The 20,305-nt window shown below is 35.5% G+C and overlaps 1 protein-coding gene across 3 annotated transcripts in view; it reads right to left on the bottom strand.

Annotated features, from left to right (window-relative positions):
- Positions 1 to 20,305, bottom strand: part of DNAJC15 (DnaJ heat shock protein family (Hsp40) member C15) — a 76,593-nt gene that overhangs the window by 2,589 nt on the left and 53,699 nt on the right. Inside the window, exons 5-6 of one of the 3 annotated variants that reach the window (XR_012010094.1) lie at positions 20,128 to 20,198; positions 16,602 to 16,739 (exon numbers count right to left, since the gene is read on the bottom strand). Coding sequence is in view for 1 of the 3 variants with exons in the window: in XM_072782956.1 (XP_072639057.1) it covers positions 20,128 to 20,198 (71 nt within the window). In the remaining 2 variants the exon portion in view is untranslated. Of the gene's footprint in view, positions 1 to 16,601; positions 16,740 to 20,127; positions 20,199 to 20,305 lie in introns of those variants that run through there. The other 2 variants (XM_072782956.1, XR_012010095.1) reach the window with 2 other exon arrangements.

Genomic DNA, 20,305 nt, shown 5'->3' with positions numbered 1-20,305 from the left:
GATTTAACAATGTAGGACACATATCCTATTATTTAATGGACACAATCTACTTTTGGATCTTTCAGTCTTGCTCAAAATTCTTGGGAGAGTCCCCTGAATTCCATTTAGTTAGAACACTCACCCTCACGCTTGATCTCTATACCATTGTACCTTCACTAAACACTGCCGGAGCTCTTCCGCCTTTGGCTACCTGAACTATTATGTTTTAGATCAGCTGTCCCACTGACACCAACTGGAAGAGCTGAATAAAATACAAACACACGTAAGTATGAAAGCACTGGAGTTCTACCAAGTCGGCCAGGTCTTGAGGGCCAAGATCCTAGAGAGAAGGAAAATGCATTGTGATGTGCCCAACATTCTGCACTATTTATAGCCTTCATAGAAATCAACGCAAAATAGTACATATTATACAATTTCACAATTCCACTTATACGAAATGTCAGAAAAGACGCATCTAGGAGCATCTGGGTGGCTCAGTTGGTTAAGCATCCGACTCTTGATTTCAACTCAGGTCATTATCTCAGAGTTGTGAGACTCAGCCCTACATTGACCTCTGCATTAGGCATGGAGTCTACTTTAAGATTCTTTCTCCTCTTCTCCCTCCGAGCCTCCCTCTTCTTCCTCCAAGAGAGAGAGAGAGAGAGAGAGAGAGAGAGAGAGAGAGAGAGGACATATCTAATCTATAGTGGCAAAAAGTAGAATGGTGATTATCCAAGTTGGGGTGAAAGACTGGCAATGGCAAAGGGCACCAAAGAACCTACTGAGTTTTACAATGTTCTGTCTTAATTGTGTTAACAGTTACATGGGTATAAACATTTGTCAAAATTCATCAAACAATGCATTTAAATAAATTTTTATGTGTGTAAATTATATCTCAACATAGTTTTAAAAAAAACATGATAAACAAACAATCTAAGTGACATACATAAAACACTTCACCCTGCAAGTATAGAATATGCCTTCTTTTATTTTATTTTATTTTATTTATTTATTTATTTATTTTAATTTTTATTTATTTATGATAGTCACAGAGAGAGAGAGAGAGAGAGGCAGAGACATAGGCAGAGGGAGAAGCAGGCTCCATGCACCGGGAGCCTGATGTGGGATTCGATCCCGGGTCTCCAGGATCGCACCCTGGGCCAAAGGCAGGCGCCAAACCGCTGCGCCACCCAGGGATCCCCAGAATATGCCTTCTTTTAAAGGAACAAGGAACATTAACTGAAGTTGACCACGTGGTATGTTATAAAGCAAGTCTCAACAAACTTCAAAGACTGAAATCATGACAAGCAGTGTAACTTGGAAGTGTGTTCCATGGACTAGTGCTGGTTCAGAGGTGTTAATGGACCACAACTAGATAGGTTTAGATATTGAGAATAAGTGTCTAGAAAATATAGCCTCTTGATGTAGCATTGTGTACCTGTAGAATCTAAAAAAACAAAAACAAACCAACCCTGAGACTTTGCTCTTACATATCTTTTTATTTCAATTTTCTAACAAATTCATTTTAATTAAAAAAAAATTTCATTTTAATTATATTTTTTAAAAGTTGCCAGTCCAATAGAGATTGGGAAACAAGTCCTCTATCACAGACAGTTTGAGAAGTACTATATAAAGTATGCTAATTTACTTTAGTGGAATTAAGCTGGAAATCAGTAACAAATACACCTAGGAGATAGATCCTAACGCTTGGAAATTAATCACTAGATTTGTAAATAACCCATGCATCAAGGAAAATATACCAGAAATTAGCATTCAAGAGAATTAACAAAGCCAAAGGTTAGTTCTCCGAAAAGAACTGATCAAATTCATACCAAAGCATTTGAAATTTAAATGAAATAAATTCTAGGAAAAATGTAAGGTATCAAAACTGATACATAAGAAATGAAGAATCAAAAGAGAATTCTATCTATCTGAGAAATCAAATCTGTAATTAAAATCTTCCCACAAATAAAAAGCCTGGTCAGGATGGTTTTATCAGTGATTTTTTTCCAAAACCTAGAAGAAAAAAAACACATTTCAACTCTTTTTATGATGCTAGCATATCTTTGATAACAAATCCTGATAGAAATATCACAAGATGAACACAGATGCAAAAACAAATCAGGCTAAATATCATGACCAAGAATCTGAGACTGGCTTTAACATTAGAAAATTAATCAATGTAATTCATCATATTAACAGAATAAAGAATAAGTATCCTTTAATTATCTCAACAGATGTACAAAACTCAATACACATTCATAAAAACTTTTCATAAACTAGGAATGGAAGGGAACTTCTTTTATGTGATAGAAGTTGTCAAAAAGTATCACAAACATACTTAGTAGTAAAATGTTGAGACTTTTGGCTCTGAAGTCAGCAACAAGAAAGGATACCTACTATGATAATTTCTATTTAACACTATATCAACGGTCTAGCCATTTTAATAAATGTTCCTTTCCATTCACAATAAAAAAATAAATAAGGATTAGAAAGAAACTGTCATTCTTCATAAATGATGACTAGGTATATAAAAAAAATCCAAAAGAATCTAAAGACAAAATTATAGAATTAAATGAATTTAACAAGTTGCTGGATACACAATAACAATATATACAAACCCAACTGTTATGCCGTAGAAAAAAATGACTTTACAATATAAACTTTTCAAACAAAACAATTCATAGTAGCACTTAAAAAATTGATACCAAGGGATAAATTTAACAAATTAAATATATGATTATAACCCAGAATACTTAAAAGCCTTATTGAACAAGTTAAAGATAACTTAAATAAGTGGAATGATATGTCTTGTTCCTGGCTTAGAAAATTCAGTGTTGTAAAGATGTCAATTCTCCTGAAATAGATCTATATGTTCATGGCAGTCCCCAATAACCCCAGGATTTTTGTGTGTGAATGTGTATGTGTGCACTTGCACATCTTCACATGCATATCAATGTGATAATTCCTAATTTATATTAAGGTACAAAGGGCCAAACACAGTGGAAAAATTATAAATAACAAAAATTTGAAGGATTTATACTACAAAAAAAAAAAAAAAGATTTGTCATGAAGCTACACGAATTAAAACAGTATAGTATTGGCACAAACACAAATTAACCACCAAAAGAAGACAGAAAATACATAAATGTCTCCAAAAATATCTAGTCACTTAATTTATAACAAGGCAATACTGTAGATCACCAGGGGGAAAGAGTCATCTTTTCAGTAAATAATGCTAGACCACTTGGATATCTATCTTTTAAAAAATTGAAACTTTATCCTTATCTCACACCATACACAAAAATTGATTCCAATTTATTACAAATATCATTATATAAGATAATAAAGATAATTCAGAAATTATCTTCATGACCTTGAGACAGGCAAAAATTCCCCAGACAAAACAAGAATGCACTAAGAATAAAGGAAAACTTGGATAAACTGGACTACATTAAAATTAAGAATTTCTGTACAATGAATGGACACTATTAAGAGGCAAAAGTAAGCCACAGAGAGAAGATACCTACAACACAAAGAATCATGTCTATTAATACCGGAATATATGATGTTCTCAAAAGTTAATAAGAAAAGAAGACAACACAACAGAAAAAAAATGAATAAATGCAGGATATTCATACTATGGAATACTATACAGTAATAAAAATGAGGGAATCATTACTATAGCATTCACTGCTACATAAATAAATCTCACAAAGATAGTTAAAAAAGACAAATATAGAAACTGTATACTATATGATTCTACTTATATGAAGTTCAAAAATAGGCAAAGCTAATCTATGGCAATAAAAGCCAGGACAGTGGTCACTTTTGGGGAGTGGGGAATGACAGGAAAAGTACCTGAAGAAAAGTTTTGTATGATTTTCTTAATCTGGGTAATAGCTACCTAAATGGGTTTACTTTGTGACAATTCATTGAGTTGTACACCTATAATCTGTGTGTTTTCATGAATGTATATTTTAATTTTTAAAAGTTTATTGGGGGTAGCCCCGGTGGCGCAGCCGTTTAGTGCCTCCTGCAGCCCAGGGTGTGATCCTGGAGACTCTGGATCAAGTCTCACGTCAGGCTCTCTGCATGGAGCCTGCTTCTCCCTCTGCCTGTGTCTCTGCCTCTCTCTCTCTGTCTCTATGAGTAAATAAATAAAATCTTTAAAAAAAAATAAAAGTTTATTGAAAATTTTACTGAGATATGTTGACCTCCTGGAGTTCATTGACACTACATATTCATACTGTCCAAAAATCACTAGGGCACAGCAAACCTATGATCAAGACCATGAGGAAGAAACAGTGACTTTCTTCAAGCCCATAATCTCATCCCAGGTCCCCTTTCTTCTGGAGAAGATTGTAATCATGACTATGATTTGTCATTTAAATATGCCTACCTACCCATTAGATAATAAATACTTCGAAGAGCAATCCTGTCTTAGATATCTATGTATTTTCAACACAGTCCTGAGTACACAGATGGGGCTTGAGACACTCTTTGTGGAGGAGTAGGAAAAGTGATTAGTCACTACTCCATTATTTTCTTGCATCAGGTACCAGCTTCATAGAAGTAAAACCACTCCAAAGGTGCAGAAAACAGGCAAACAAGAGTGTAACAAGTAGGTGCTCTAAAAATACATAAATGCCTACAAAACCCTAACTAGCACAAAAGAAAATAAGCAAATATTCTATAATTAATGTTTCAAAGTTAGGTAGAATTATTAATAATGATATATAACTAATAGTATTAGTTATAATTTAATAATAACAATTATACCTAATTAAATAATAGTCGTTACTAATGTGAGTTTCATAATTAGCACACCAATCTGAGGAATGAGAAGATACAAGTTGCCTTATATCCTTGGGTCTTTCTTATACAGATCTTTTCATAGATTTTTATATATTCTTTAACTTTCATTAAAACTTATGAATGTCTACATCCCAAATCTGTAAGACAGAAGTAAAAAGTATTACCATCTGCTGATTTGAAGGCTTCTTAAAGGGCACCCACATCTCTTAAAAGAAAAATGTTAAAATCGGCACACAGATTGACTTCTGGCATGAGGATCTGCTCCCCATTGGAACTGGTAAAAACTATGTAAAATACCCCAACCATCTAAGCCTCTGAAAATGGTCTTAAAAAGCAAAAGTGAAAGAGAAACATTTATTCAATAAAATCTATAAAATTTCAGTAAGAAAGGCAGGAAACTGTGGTATTTGAACCAAAACAGCTCCTTCCTTCTCTCCTCCCAGCTCAGCCAGAGATTTCTGCTGGACTGCTGAGGCAAAAACACAGGGCTCCCTCTCTCCCCAGACCCTGAATAAAAGGCTTACTTTCTGGGAGCAAAAGGATCTCCATATTTCTCTTCCTGCCCCCAGCTGCCTGATACTAAGGTTAAGTTCTAAGCAAATAATACAGAAGCTCTACCGAATTGTGGCTTCCTTAGAATACTGGGCCTCAAGAGCCCATTTCCCAGTCCATAAGGCATGGTAGTTCCACACAGGAGAGGCAAGGCACAAAGACATTAGGCTGCTGTTCCCTGTATTGCATGCTTAGTTGCTACAATGGGGGTTTCACTTGGAGAGAAGACTGCCATAGTTTCTACCCTCAGCTCCAGAGCCCTGGCAGAGATTTTGCCTGTGAAGTAAACAGGCCATAAAACAGAGAGCCCCTAATTTATTTTCAAAGGAACTGACTTCATTTGCAACAGATTATGGAGGGTGCTCTCAAGGACAGTACAGGGACAGCAGAGGTTTTAAAAAGCAATTGGGAGGAGATTCATGAATCCAGTGAATATACAGCTTAGACTGTAGACCAGTTCACAGGACAGAACAAACAGCAGTGATGAGCCCTCCTAGGGTCAGAACAAATATCAAACACTGACCTCAGAAACTGTTCCATCAAAGGAAAAATTATTTGATTGTGTTAGAGAAATTTATGTCTTACAGCATTGTTGAGAACGACTGAGTAACTGGTCAGAAATTAGTGTAGTTTACAGTTGGGTATGATCAAGAAAAGAGAGGAAGAAGAGTGCCCTATCAGTATCAGTGTCATCCCATGATGACTGATGGCATATTCAAAGCTATGCCTTCTTGAGGAGAAGTGTAAGAAGCGTGTGGGGTGTGGGGTAGGGGGTGTGACTTCCCTAAAATAATCTAGGCAGTTACTAAACAAATAAATAAAAATAATAAGGCCTCCTTGGGGTGCACAAGTTTCCAGAGCTGCTACAATACATATTCTAAAATGTTCAGTTTCCAACAAAATACTATAAGGCCTGCAAAGAACAGGAAAGTATGACAGTATGATCCATACAAACATAATGAAAAAACAGCAACAGAAACTACCTGTGAAAGTGATCAGATGTTGCATTTATAGGAAAGGATTCCAAAGTGGCCATTTTACAACTACAGAACAAGATTTAAAAATCAGTAGAGGTGCTCAAGAGTAGAACTGGCATAAGAAAGAATTAGTGAGTGAACTTGAAGATAGAGCAATTCAGATTATGTAAACCAAAGAACTGAAAGAAAAAATAACAGAGCCTCAGAGACATGTGGGACATCATTAAACTCACAAATATACATATAATGGGAGTATCAGAGGAGAGAAAAAAAAACAGAAAAAATCTTTAAAGAAATAATACTTAAAACTTTCCATTATTGAAAAACAAAAATCTACACATCTAAAGAACTCAACAAAATCCAAATAAGATAAATAAAGAGATCTAAAAACAGATAAATCATAGTAAAAATGCAAAAAAGTCAAAGGAGAAAATCTAGAAAGTAGTGTTAAATTAATTAAATAAAAAAATTGGGAACCCTGGGTGGCGCAGCGGTTTAGCGCCTGCCTTTGGCCCAGGGCGCGATCCTGGAGACCCGGGATTGAATCCCATGTCGGGCTCCCGGTGCATGGAGCCTGCTTCTCCCTCTCCTTCTGCCTATGTCTCGGCCTCTCTCTCTCTCTCTGTATGACTATCATAAATAAATAAAAATTTTTTAAAAAAATTAGTTGAATAAGGAACCCATTAGATCAAAGTGGCTTTAATGCTTTAGTAGCCTATATAATCAAATCAAAACCTAAGGCTGTAAACTCCTCAACATTAAGAAATTGAAACCTGAAGACAACTAATCACAGTCAGCTAGGCTTTTCCAAATAAAGCAAATGCTTAAGCCATAGTCAATCAAGTAATTTCTTTGTTTTGCTTCTGCCTCTTCTCTATAAAAGTATTTCCCTTAGCTCCTGTCAGTGGAGTGTTCTTAACCAATTCCAGTTTATAGATTTTTTGCTCAAATAAACTCTTAAAATTTTTTAAAAGATTTTATTTATTTATTTATTTATTTGAGAGAGAGAGAGAGAGAGAGAGCAGAGGGAGGGGCAGGAGAAGGAGTGCCAAGCTCCCCCCTGAGCAGGGAGCCTGACATGGGGACTCAATCCCAGGACCCTGGGATCATCACTTGAGCTGAAGGCAGATGTTTAACTTACTGAGCAACCCAGGTGCTCCAAACTCCTAAAATTTTTAATATGCCTCAGTTATCTTTTAAAAGTAGCAAAAGAAAAACAATGTGTCACTTACAAAAAAAAAAAATCCTCCAATAAGATTAATAGTTGACTTTGCAGAAACAATGAAGGACAGAGGTGGTGGGATAACACAATCAAAATCCTCAAAGAAAAACAGTGGACCAAAAATCCTAATTTCAGCAAAGCCTTCCTTCAGAAATGAGGGTAGTACAAACAAAACTGAAAGAATATGTTGTTAGTGGACCCACTTTAGAAGAAATACTAAAGGGTGTTCTTTAGGCTGAAAGTAAATGACCATAGATGGTAATCTGAATTCATACATACAAAGAGCACTGGTAAAGATAAATATAATTATAAAAGACAATATAAACACATATTTTTCTTTCTTCTCTTAATTGATTAGAAAGACAACTGTATAAAATAATACATACACATAATGTATTGTTGGACCTATAACATTTAGAAATATATGCATAATATATTTGCTAGTAATAATACAAAGGGAGTGTATGAGAATAAAGCTGTAATGGACTAAGGAAATAACAGCAGATGGTAAAATAATAATTCTAACAATGTACTGTTGGGTTTGTAACATTAGTAGATGTAATATATTTAGCAATACCACAGAAAGGGTGAGATGGGAATAGAGCTACATTGTTTCTATGTATTACTGGAATCTAGTATAAATATGAAGCTGAGTCTGATAAACTAAGATACATATGATAAACACTAGAGCAATCACTTTTTTAAAAAAGATTTTTATTTATTTGAGAGAGAGAGTGTGTGTGTGAGAGAGAGAACACAAGTGGGGAGCAGGGAGGGGAAGGGCAGAGGGAGGAGAAGCAGATTCCCTACCATGCAAGGAGCCCAATGCAGGGCTCAACCCCAGGACCCTGGGATCATGACCTGAGCCAAAGGCAGACACTTAACCTACTAAGTCATCCAGGCTTCCCAATCACTTTAAAAAAAAAAACTCAAAAATTGCGAAAAACTTATTAATGAAATTAAAATGCTACATTAGAAAATATTCATTCAACATAAAATAAAGTAGTAAAGGAGGATTAATAAAGGAGTAAAAAAAACATAAGACATAGAAAACAAAAAAGTAAATCAGACATAAATACAACTATGTTAATAACAATATATATGAATGGATTAAATAACCCAATCAATCAAAAAGTTATTAGATTTGATTTAAAAAACATGACCCAACTACATGTTGTCTGCCAGAGACACATTTAGATTCAAAGACATAGAGACTGAAAATAAAAGGATGCAAAAAGATGTATGATGAAAAAACCAACTGTAGAAACCCTAGAGTGCATATACTCAATAGGCTTTAAAACAAAATGTAAATGAGAATTTTATTTTTTTTAAATGATTTTTTAAAATTTTTATTTATTTATGATAGTCACAGAGAGAGAGAGAGAGAGAGAGAGAGGCAGAGACACAGGCAGAGGGAGAAGCAGGCTCCATGCACTGAGAGCCCGACGTGGGATTCGATCCCGGGTCTCCAAGATCGCGCACTGGGCCAGAGGCAGGCACCAAACCACTGTGCCACCCAGGGATCCCCGTAAATGAGAATTTTAAAAGGGACATATAATAATGATCAAAGGATCAATTCATTAAGAAGATGTAACAATTATAAACATTTTTGCATTTAACAACAGAACACCAAAATATATGAAACAGAAACTAACAGACATAAAGAGAGAAACAGACAATTCAACAACAAATATTAATGCCCCACTTTCAATAATGGATAAAGCAACTAAACAGAAAATCAACAAGAAAACAAAAGAACTGCACAGCACTTAAACCAACTAGATCTAAGAGACACCTAAAGAACATTCTACCAAACAAAAAACAGGATAAACATTCTTCTCAAGTGCACATGGAACATTCTCCAGGAAAGACCATATGCTAGGCCATTAAACAAACCTAAAAAGATAGAATACATTACGTTTATCAAACACAATGGTATAAAATTAACAATAAAAATAAGGGCAAATTTAAGAAATAAATACGTGGGAATTAAACAACATACTCTTGAACAATCGAGTCAAAAGGGAAATCCAAAGGAAAATTAGAAAGTACTTTAAGATAAATGAAAATGAAGACACAACATATTAAAATTTATGGAGTACAACTAAACTAGTGCTTGTAAGGCAATTATAGCTATAAATGCCTATGTTAAGAAAGATCTTAAATCAATGACCTAACCTTCAACCTTAAGACACTAAAAAGAACAAACCTAAAGCAAGTAAAAGGAAGGAAACAGTAAAAATTAAAACAAATTAATGAAAGAATAGAAAAAATATAGAGAAATCAATGAACCCAAAAGCTGGTTCTTTGAAAAGAATCCTTTAACTTGTTGATCAGCAATATAAACCTTCAGCTTGAAAACTAAGAAATGCTGAGATGTAAATTTATAGCATTCTATGCATATATTAGAAAATAGGTAAAGTCTCAAACCAATAATTTAAGTTCCCACCTTAACCTAAGAAATGAAGGAACACATTTGAATTACTAGAATTAGAAACCAATGTTACTATCAACCTTAGAGAAGTAATAAAGATTACGAAAGAATACTATGAACAATTGCATTTCAACAAATTAGATAATTCAGATAAAACGGACAAACTCCTTGGAAAAACAAATTCTGAAACTTGACTCAAGAAGGCATAGACAGGGGCAGCCTGTGTGGCTCAGCGGTTTAGCGCCTGCCTTCAGCCCAGGGTGTGATCCTGGAGACGATGGATTGAGTCCCACGTCAGGCTCCCTGCATGGAGCCTGCTTCTCCCTCTGCTTCCTCTGCCCATGTCTCTGCCTCTCTCTCTCTGTCTCTCATGAATAAATAAATAAATAAATCTTAAAAAAAAAAAGCATAGATAATCAAAGAGACTTATCACAACTTAAGAGACTGAATCAATAATCAAAAAACTATGCACAAAGAAAAGGCCAGGCCTAGCTGGTTTACAGAAGAGGAGGAAACACTTCCTAACTCATTTTAAAAGGCCCACATTATCTTGACACTAAAACCAAAGATATCACAACAAAACTACCAAAGACATCACAACAAAACTACAGACTAATACTTCCTATGAATATGGATTTTAAAAACTCAACAAAATACAAGCAAACTGAATATAGCAACATATTAAAAAATTATACAGCAGACCAAGTGAAATTTATCTCAGAGATGTGTGGTTGATCTAACAACTGAAAATCAATTAATGTAATCCATCACATCTACAGAGTAAAAAGTAAAAGTAGAAGGGAACTTCCTAATCTGACAAAGGGCGTCTCTGAAAAACCCACAGTTAATTATACTAATGGGGTAAAGATCAGATGTTTTTCCCTAATAATCAGAAATAAGATAAGGATGTCTGTTCTCACAACTTTTCAATATTATACTGGAGACTCTACTCAGGGCAATTAGGTAAGAAAAAGAAATAAAGGTATCCAGACGGGAGAGGAAGTAACACTACCTCTATTCACGGATGACATGATCTTATCCCGAACCCACTAAAAAAACCACGGGAAATAATAAATAAGTTCAGCAAGGTTGCTAATTACTGTAAATCAAGTAATATCATTCCCATCACACTTAAAAATAAAAGCCAAAATTCTTAGTATAGCTTTCAAGGTACTACAACATTTGGCCTTGGGTGTCCTATCCAATCATATTTCCTACCATTCTTCCTTTTGCTCATTATACTCTGGCCAATCTCTTCATAATTCCATAAACATATAATATGCTTTCTTTTCAAGACCTTTGTACTTGATGATCTTTCTGCCTGAAACACTCTTTCTTCAGATTTTTATATGACTTTCTCACCCAGGTCTTTGCCTAAATGTTACCTCCTTACAAAGAATTTCTAGGATGCTACAATACTGCAATTGCAGAAGGCAGTTGCCTCTCTCCAGCTGCCAATCTCTATTCCCCCTACTTGTTTTTCTTAAAAGCACTTATTACGGGACATTTTCTACATTAGCCTTTTCTGTATAACAAACTACCCCAAAATTCAGTGGCTAAAACAAATGGTTTTTGTTTTTTTAAGATTTTACTTATTTATTCATGAGAGACACAGGCAGAGGGAGAAGCAGGCTCCATGCAGGGAGCCTTACGTGGGACTCGATCCTGGTCTCCAGGATCACACCCTGAGTGAGCTGAAGGCAGTGCTAAACCGCTGAGCCACCTGGGCTGCCCAACAAATGGTTTTTAATTCTTGCTATTCTATGGATTAAGCTGAGTGGTTCTTCTGAGTTGGGTCAGGTCTGCTGGGGCTGGATGGTCCCCAATAGCCCCACTGGCACTTTTGCTGGGACAACGAAGTCTCTCTCTCTCTTAGTCTTTCATCCTTCAGGAGGTGAGCCTGGTTTTCTTCACATGGTGGTCTCCAGGTTCTAAGAAGTTAATAGCTGACGCTGCAATACTTTTTGAGCTCAGAATTTACACAACTGCACTTCTACTATGTCCTATTGGTCAAATCAAGTCACAAGGCTAGCCTGAATATAAAGGGTAAGGAAATAGACCATCTCTTGATGTGAGATGTTAAAATTAATTTGTGGACAATTTTAACCTACCAAGTTACCTATCTACTGTCTTTCTCAGTAGAATCTAAGATGTGTGAAGACAAGATTGGTTCTCTTGCTCAGTGTCTGGTATACTGTCTGGCTTGGATTAGATACTCCATAAATATGTGTTGAATGAATGACCACTCATATGACATTGCTTCCAGCTCTTCAACATCCTGTTTCCTTTCCTCTGAATACTACTTAGTTTGTCAGTATCCTTCAAAATTTGGAATCTAAAAAAGATAACAAAATTTTACACAGGGTGCCTAGTGCCTAAGTGCCTAGGCTCAGATAGGTAAGTATTAGGTGAATGAATGAATGACAAGTACAGAAGACTGTAGTAACATTCAGTCTTACAATACTGATACTGCCTGTCCTTTAAGGCAGCTTAAGAACTCAGTGACATATTTTTAGTGGCTTTTACACTATTGAATCTTGTGGGCTTTGAGATCAAATATACCCCCATGGCTCCTTTACAACATTGCCAAACATTGCCAAATCTCTGCCCTCTATTTACACAATTGATTTAGAGGACCTAAAAGAACATTATATTTATCCCTGTCGAATTTAAATTTAATCTCTTCTAAATCATTGATCTCTCTCTAGTTGATCATTTCCACTGACACAAAAACCTGCTCAAAATTGTTTAATAAGGTTCCAAAAAGTGTATTTAAAAAGTTAAAAACAAAGAAATCAAACAAAAAAAATTCTTTCCCTTAATGCCACATCCCTGTCTTCCAGCTACTAATCCATTTCTCTCCTTTTCTTCCTCACAAAACTTCTAAAGAAAGTTATTTATATAAACTAACTCAACTTCTTCATCCTCCTTTCACTCTTCAACCTACCACCAATTAAACTGTTTTTTAAGGTCATCAAAGTCTTCCAAAGTTGCAAAAATACTATGGACCCTCTTCTCTGCCCTCATCTTAATGGTTCTCACAGCAATACTTGGCACAGCTGATCACTGGTTTCCTGAAATATATTCCTCTCTTACCTTCTATGGCACCATTCTCTCCACTCTACTCATTTTTTTAAAAATGTTTTGGCAAATGCAAATTTTTATAAAGATTATGCCATTTATATTAACATGTAACAAGTTTAATATTTTTTTAAAGATTATTTATTTATTCATGAGAGACACTGAGAGAGAGGCAGAGAGAGAAGCAGGTTCCATGCAGGGAGCCTTATGTGGGTCACGCCCTGGGCCAAAGGCAGGCTCTAAACCACTGAGCCACCCAGGAATCCCAACAAGTTTAATATTTTTAAATGAATTAAAACATAAATATCTTTAAAACTTTCTCAGTTTTACTTTCTAGTATTACAAATATTGATAGATAGAATCCATACAAAGGCTTTTTGGATCTGAGACTAAAAAGCTTGAAAACTTAGCTTTCATACAAAACATAGGGCATTCAAGAAAAAAATTACTTTGTATCCCAAAGAAGACCTGAAAACCCAAAGGAGGAAATACACAGTAAGAGAAACAGAGGTGAGCTAGATTCCTGAAGTATTAGCCAAAAATCTTAAAATAAAAAAGTCATATATTTAAGAAAATTAATATGGAGAAGATAAATAAAAACAGAATTTCAAAGTAACTGGGATTCCATAACAAAGATTTGGAAATTTTAAAAGATTAAACTAAGAAAAGGCTTAAGAGCGGATTAGACAGTGGAGGGTAACAATAATTTAGAAGAAATTAATAACAAATATCTACAAAAAGGATAGAAATATAGAAGAGAGTATAAAAGACATGAAGCACGGTGGAAAAAAAAGGAACACAGTGAAAAAAAATGGGAACCAAATGTGCACATAACTGAAATTTCAGAAGAAAAGGAGAGAATAAAGAGAGGAGGCAATATTTAAACAGATTACAAGTAATAGAATAGAATTTTCTAAAAATTTTTTAAACTTTCTTTTCTTTAATTTTTTTTAAGATTTTATTCATTCATTTGTTTATTTATTTGTTTATTGAGAGAGAGAGAGAGAGAGAGAGAGAGAGAGAGAGAATGGCTGGGACACAGGCAGAGGGAGAAGCAGGCTCCATGCAGGGAACCTGACATGGGACTCGATCCCGGATCTCCAGGATCACACCCCAGGCTGCAGGTGGCGCTAAACCGCTGCACTGCCCCGAATTTTCTAAAATTAATGAAAGACTTTACCCCACAAATTCAAGAATCTCTACAAACCACAAGCAGGATATATGCACAAAAACCTATACCAATTCACAGCATAGTAGGATTGCTGAAAATCAAAGACCAAAAAATCTTAAAAGCATTCTAAGCTCCCAGTATTCTCTAAGGAGTGACTGCTGCAACATTTTACTTTACACTTTATTAAGTCAAGGAGGTATGCTGTCTTCTTTGGGTAATTACTAGAGAAATAGGTTTTTATTTTTAAGTAGATCTATGAAGTCCAAGTCACTAAAGAAAAAGACACACAAATCTTTTAAAATTTTGGATGAGCCAAAAGAAGTAAAGAAGAGGGAACATAAAATAGATGAGTCAAACAGAAAACAAACAGTAACATGGTATAAATACACTCAAATATCATAAGTACATTAAATGTAAAAGAACTAAACACTTAAAATAAAACCCAGGGGCACCTGGATGAGTAGAATAGAACAGATTCTGTTCGGGCAGCCCCAGTGGTGCAGCTGTTTAGCGCCGCCTGCAGCCCAGGGCGTGATCCTGGAGACCCTGGATCGAGTCCCACGTCAGGCTCTCTGCATGGAGCCTGCTTCTCCCTCTGCCTGTGTCTCTGCCTCTCTCTGTGTCTCTATGAATAAATAAATAAAATCTTTAAAAAAAAAAAAAAAAGAATAGATTCTGTTCTATTATTTGTAATCTGTTTAAATATTGCTTCCTCTCTTTATTCTCTCCTCCACTCAGACAGTTGAGTGACCGACCGACTCTTGGTTTTGGCTCAGGTCATGATCTCATGGGTCATGGGACTGAGCCCTGTGCTGGGCTCCAAGATCAAACAGAGTCTGTTTGGGGATTCTCTCCCTCTGCCCTTCCCCTGACTCATACATGGGCACATGTGAGCTCTCTCTCCCTAATAAATAACTACATCTTAAAAAATAAAAATAAAAAATAAAACCCAACTGCACACTGCTTAGAAAAGACAAACTTCAAACTTCAAACATAAAGATATAGAAAATCTGAAGAAATTGATGGGAAAAGATATACCATATGAACACTAACCAAAAGAAAGCTGGTGAAGCTATAGTTTCAAATAAAGCAGACTTTATGGCAAGAGGCACTACTAGATATAAAGGAGGATATTTCAAAATGAAGAAGGGTCAATCCACAAGGAAAAGAAAACAATCCTAAATTATCTGTACCCAAATCATATAATCATACTATCACAATAAGTAAAGCAAAACAAACACACAAAACCTAAATGGAGAAATAAACACACAACCATAGCAGGTAAATAAGAAGTCAGCAAGGATACAGAAGATCTAATCCAGCAAACAAAATCTACCTTACTCATATATCTTAAATACTATAGAATATATACTGTGTTCACAGAGTATTTGCCAAAATTAATCATAAAGTATGATTCAACTACTTCCAAAGAACCAAAACCAAAGTATGTCCTCTTCCCAAGTGGAATGAAGATAGATATCAATAATATAGAAAACCAAAAATAATAATAATAAAATAAATATAGCCAGAAAATATCCAGTCACCAGAAAATTAGGCAACATATGTTAAATAACATGAGTGAAAAAAATGTTTTGAAGTAATGATAGCTAAAACTAATGATTTGAATATCCAGTTTAAAAAATTAGAAAAAGGGATCCCTGGGTGGCGCAGCGGTTTGGCGCCTGCCTTTGGCCCAGGGCGCGATCCTGGAGACCCGGGATCGAATCCCACATCGGGCTCCCGGTGCATGGAGCCTGCTTCTCCCTCTGCCTATGTCTCTGCCTCTCTCTCTGTGACTATCATAAATAAATTAAAAAAAATAAATTTAAAAAAAATAAAAATAAAAAATAAAAATAAAAAATTAGAAAAAGTAGGATGTCTGGGTGGCTCAGTGGTTAAGCATCTGCCTTCGGCTCAGGGCATGATCCTGGAGTACTGGGATCGAGTCCCACGTTAGGCTCCCTGCATGCAGCCTGCTTCTCCCTCTGCCTGTGTCTCTGCAGACTTTCTCTGTGTCTCTCATAAATAAATAAATAAAACCTTTTAAAAAATTTACTTAGTGGATCCCTGGGTGGCGCAGTGGTTTAGCGCCTGCCTTTGGCCCAGGGCGCGAGCCTGGAGACCCGGGATCAAATCCCATGTCGGGCTCCTGGTGCATGGAGCCTGCTTCTCCCTCTGCCTATGTCTCTGCCTCTCTCTCTCTGTGTGTGTGACTATCATAAATAAATTTTTAAAAAATTAAAAAAAAAATAAAGGGGACATAAAAAAAGGGGGACATAAATGAAAAATGAATGAGAATCTCTACTGCAGGCAGGCGGATTTCAGTTAAATATAAGGAAGAACCCTCTAGTAATTAGAGGTGCCTACCATTGGGCTTCTTGTAAAAGCAGGAAGCTATCCATCACTAAAAATCTTCAAGGGCAGTGAACAGGATATTTTCCCCAGGATAGAGTAGAAACAGTCTTGATTTAGCAGGCAGCATTGATCAGATCGGTGTCCCTCAAACTATGGTGAAGAAGCACTTTTTTAAAAAATGTCGAATTTTTGGTGGATGATATATTTACAAATTATAAAAGTATCACACATTTGGATGTTGTTGCAATGTGCAACAATGTGCAACTGCTATAAAGGTTTCTAAATACTTCCTTTTGATTTCTGTCTTTAACTTGTTGCATACAGGTAACAAATTAGCTCACATGAATAAGCAAACTATACTTTTGAGTATCACCAGATTAGAGAGTTTATAAGAGATGACTGAAGTTCTACAGCTTTTCAAATTTACCTTTTCTGTCTTCCTATTTTTTTGTGCTGTCTTCCTATTTACATTAATAACAAACTATTTATTTGCTGACAACCCACCTCTCTCTCTCTTTTTATTTTACCCACCTCTCTCTTTAGCAATTTAAAAAAGCATCATCTAAAAGATATTTAAAAGACATTGATCTGAAAGCATTAGATCAACTGAGATTTTATCTCACGAAATTGAATAGCAAAATTTACTTTGTACCAAAACACATTTGAATGTTCATTTAAAACTGGTTACAAAAAATTTATTTTCAAAATTAATTTCCCCACACCTAATTTTCTCATGTCACTTTCTTTCCATAAGCTGATAATGAAATGTGTGACAAATTATTGTTGATCACACATTTGAAGTTCTAACTTTGACTTACTATACTAGCTGGCAGCAAAACCAGCAGAAAAGCAACTTGGGGATGAAGTGGGGGTACATTTATGAATTTCAGAAGCATGGAATACAAGATTTAAATTTTTGCAAGTACCTATATAATAGTCAGTACTAACCTTGCCAAATCAAATATAGTAGTCAGAAAAAGAGAAGACAAAATTAAGAGCTGCCCGTTCTCATATTTCCATTTCTTCTGCCTTTCTCTCTCAGAGGACAATGAGACATTTTTGTTTAAAATCTATTATCTTCTTCTCATTAAAAACAAAACAAAACCACTTTCCTTCTCAAGAGACCATTTCAGGATTTATGAGTTATCTCCCAACTCCATCATCCATAAATACTTTCCCTCCAGTAATGCCAATATTCCTTTATTCACCCTACTTTTACAAGAGCAGTTCTTAACTGTGAACATATGCATGGGTATTGGGAAATCTATGAACTCTCTGAAACACCAAATGTTTTTAAAACTGGGGGTGAATGAACAATTATATAAACAAAATGTCCACAGTTGTCAATACATTCTTAGAGGGTACAATAATCCAAAATAATTAAAAGCATATTTTTAAAAAGATTTTATTTATTTATTCATGACAGAGAGAGAGAGAGAGAGGCAGAGACACAGGCAGAGGGAGAAGCAGGCTCCATGCAGGGAGCCCGATGTGGGACTCAATCCCGGATCCCAGATCCTTCGGCCCTGAGCCGAAAGCAGACGCTCAACCGCTGAGCCACCCAGGCGTCCCAAAAGCATCTTTCTTAAGTAAAAAAATGTGATCTTAATAGAAATAGAGGGTACAGGTTCTTCATTAATTGAATAGGCAAATAAAGATATTATATTACTTAACAAAAAGGACTTTAGAAATAAATCCGGGGGATCCCTGGGTGGCTCAGCGGTTGAGCGCCTGCCTTCAGCCCAGGGCGTGGTCCTGGAGTCCTGGGATCCAGTCCCACACATCAGGCTCCCTGCATGGAGCCTGCTTCTCCCTCTGCCTGTGTCTCTGCCTCTCTCTCTCTCTCTCTTTCTGTCTCTCATGAATAAATAAATAAAATCTGAAAGAAAGAAAGAAAGAAAGAAAGAAAGAAAGAAAGAAAGAAAGAAAGAAAGAAAGAAAGAAAGAAAGAAAGAAAGAAAGAAAGAAAGAAAGAAAGAAAGAAAGAAAGAAAGAAAGAAAGAAAGAAAGAAAGAAAGAAAGAAAGAAAGAAAGAAAGAAAGAAAGAAATCCGTTCATTTTGTAGAAGATAAAATTGATACTTGGAGAGGTTAAGGGAATGTTCAAGGTCATATTGCTAGCAAGAAAACAGAAGCCAGAGAAAAACACCAGGTTCCTGCTTCCAGATCTATTCCTTCACCTCCTGCTACTACACAAGGCCAGAGAGGATATCAGTAAGCATCCTACAGGCAATCAACAATCCCACCTCTGATAAATACATGACCTCAGAATAAATCAAATAATTCCGTAAATACTACTGGCTCAGAAAACACACATTTCCTTTTCTTACTAAAGATATCTAAAAATACATTTTCTCTTAGACACATTCTAGAACTTGATTCCTTGCCAGCAGGCACAATCAACAACTTGTCAATCATCTGAAAGACATGAGCACCTGATCCTACTGCAATCAATCAGAGAAGGGCATACACTTGACCTGGAAGGGACAAAGGATGTTTAGTAGGAGGCAGAGGGGCTTCAAGGAGGCACTTTAAACACATTTCTTTCTGAGTCAATTACTCTGAAAGCCCACAATGCAAAGTAAATTAGTTGAGTGGATCTCTTAGTAACTGTTGAAGCTATTTAGAAATTTTAAGCAAAACCTCTTTTCAAAGTTTATTCTCTTGTTTATTCACACTAAAGAACAGCAAATAAAAAAAAACCCAAAGATGATGTTTAGTGAAAAGAATTTTTATAGTACATACTTAAATGAAAAAACTGAAAAAGAATGCCCTACTTTGGTGTCACTTAGGATGTGTACAAATCCAAAATTTGTTTTTAATTTTTTTCAAAATAACAAGAAAACTGAAAGTCTGTAAATAAGAATCCAAAAAACCCTTCACTCTCCTCCCCCACTCCACCCTTGACTTCTGAAATACAGTGCAACTTTCTACCATCTGTTATTTTAGAAAAGAAACAGTAATGAACATATGGGCTTTCTCTCTCAAGCAGCTGTAGTGTAGTTAAAGTTATAATAATTGTCTTTCTGTAAGATAAATTTACATTAAAAACCTGGCCAGTTAAAAACAAATGGCTCAGCCTCAGAGCCTTCCAGAATAAAATTAAGAAATTCAGAATTATCTATGACATATTACAGAGATTTAGAAGATATCCTCTAAATCTTATGCTTTTATGTTTAAGGTTAAACAAACATAATTCATGATGCCCGTATCAGTTTACAGAGTCCACAACTCATGTCTTCTCTTTCCCAATCAAAATGCTAAGAGCTTCAAACAGAGGCTAGGTACTCATATATAAAAATCAGTAACTAAGTTCTTGAAAGCTGATAATATAAATCTACCACTTCTGTGGGTTACTGAACTCTAATCCAAAAGCTTATTTATTTATAAGAAAAATCACAATACGCATGGCACATAAACTTCCATTTCAACTATATACGTATCACTTATATATACCACTTATAATGAGTTTAAGTAACTGAAAAGAATTCAGAGCCGACACAGATCCACATATTATGAAAAATAGGAATTTTACCTACCTTTATCTGGATGATTCAAAATCATAATTCTCCTATGAGCTGTTCTAATCTTAGCCTTGCCAGCAGATGGGCTGTAAAAAGAAAATTAAAGTGCTTATAATAAATAGTGTCAAATGCAGATTATAAATTAAAAGTTTATATGGGTTTCAAGGAATTAAAAACTAATGAGAATTTCACC

This window comes from Canis lupus, chromosome 17, assembly GCF_048164855.1.
Source record: "Canis lupus baileyi chromosome 17, mCanLup2.hap1, whole genome shotgun sequence".
NCBI lineage: Eukaryota > Metazoa > Chordata > Mammalia > Carnivora > Canidae > Canis > Canis lupus.
The sequence above is the reverse complement of the archived record's forward strand: the minus strand, read 5'-3'. Positions and strand labels throughout refer to the sequence as shown.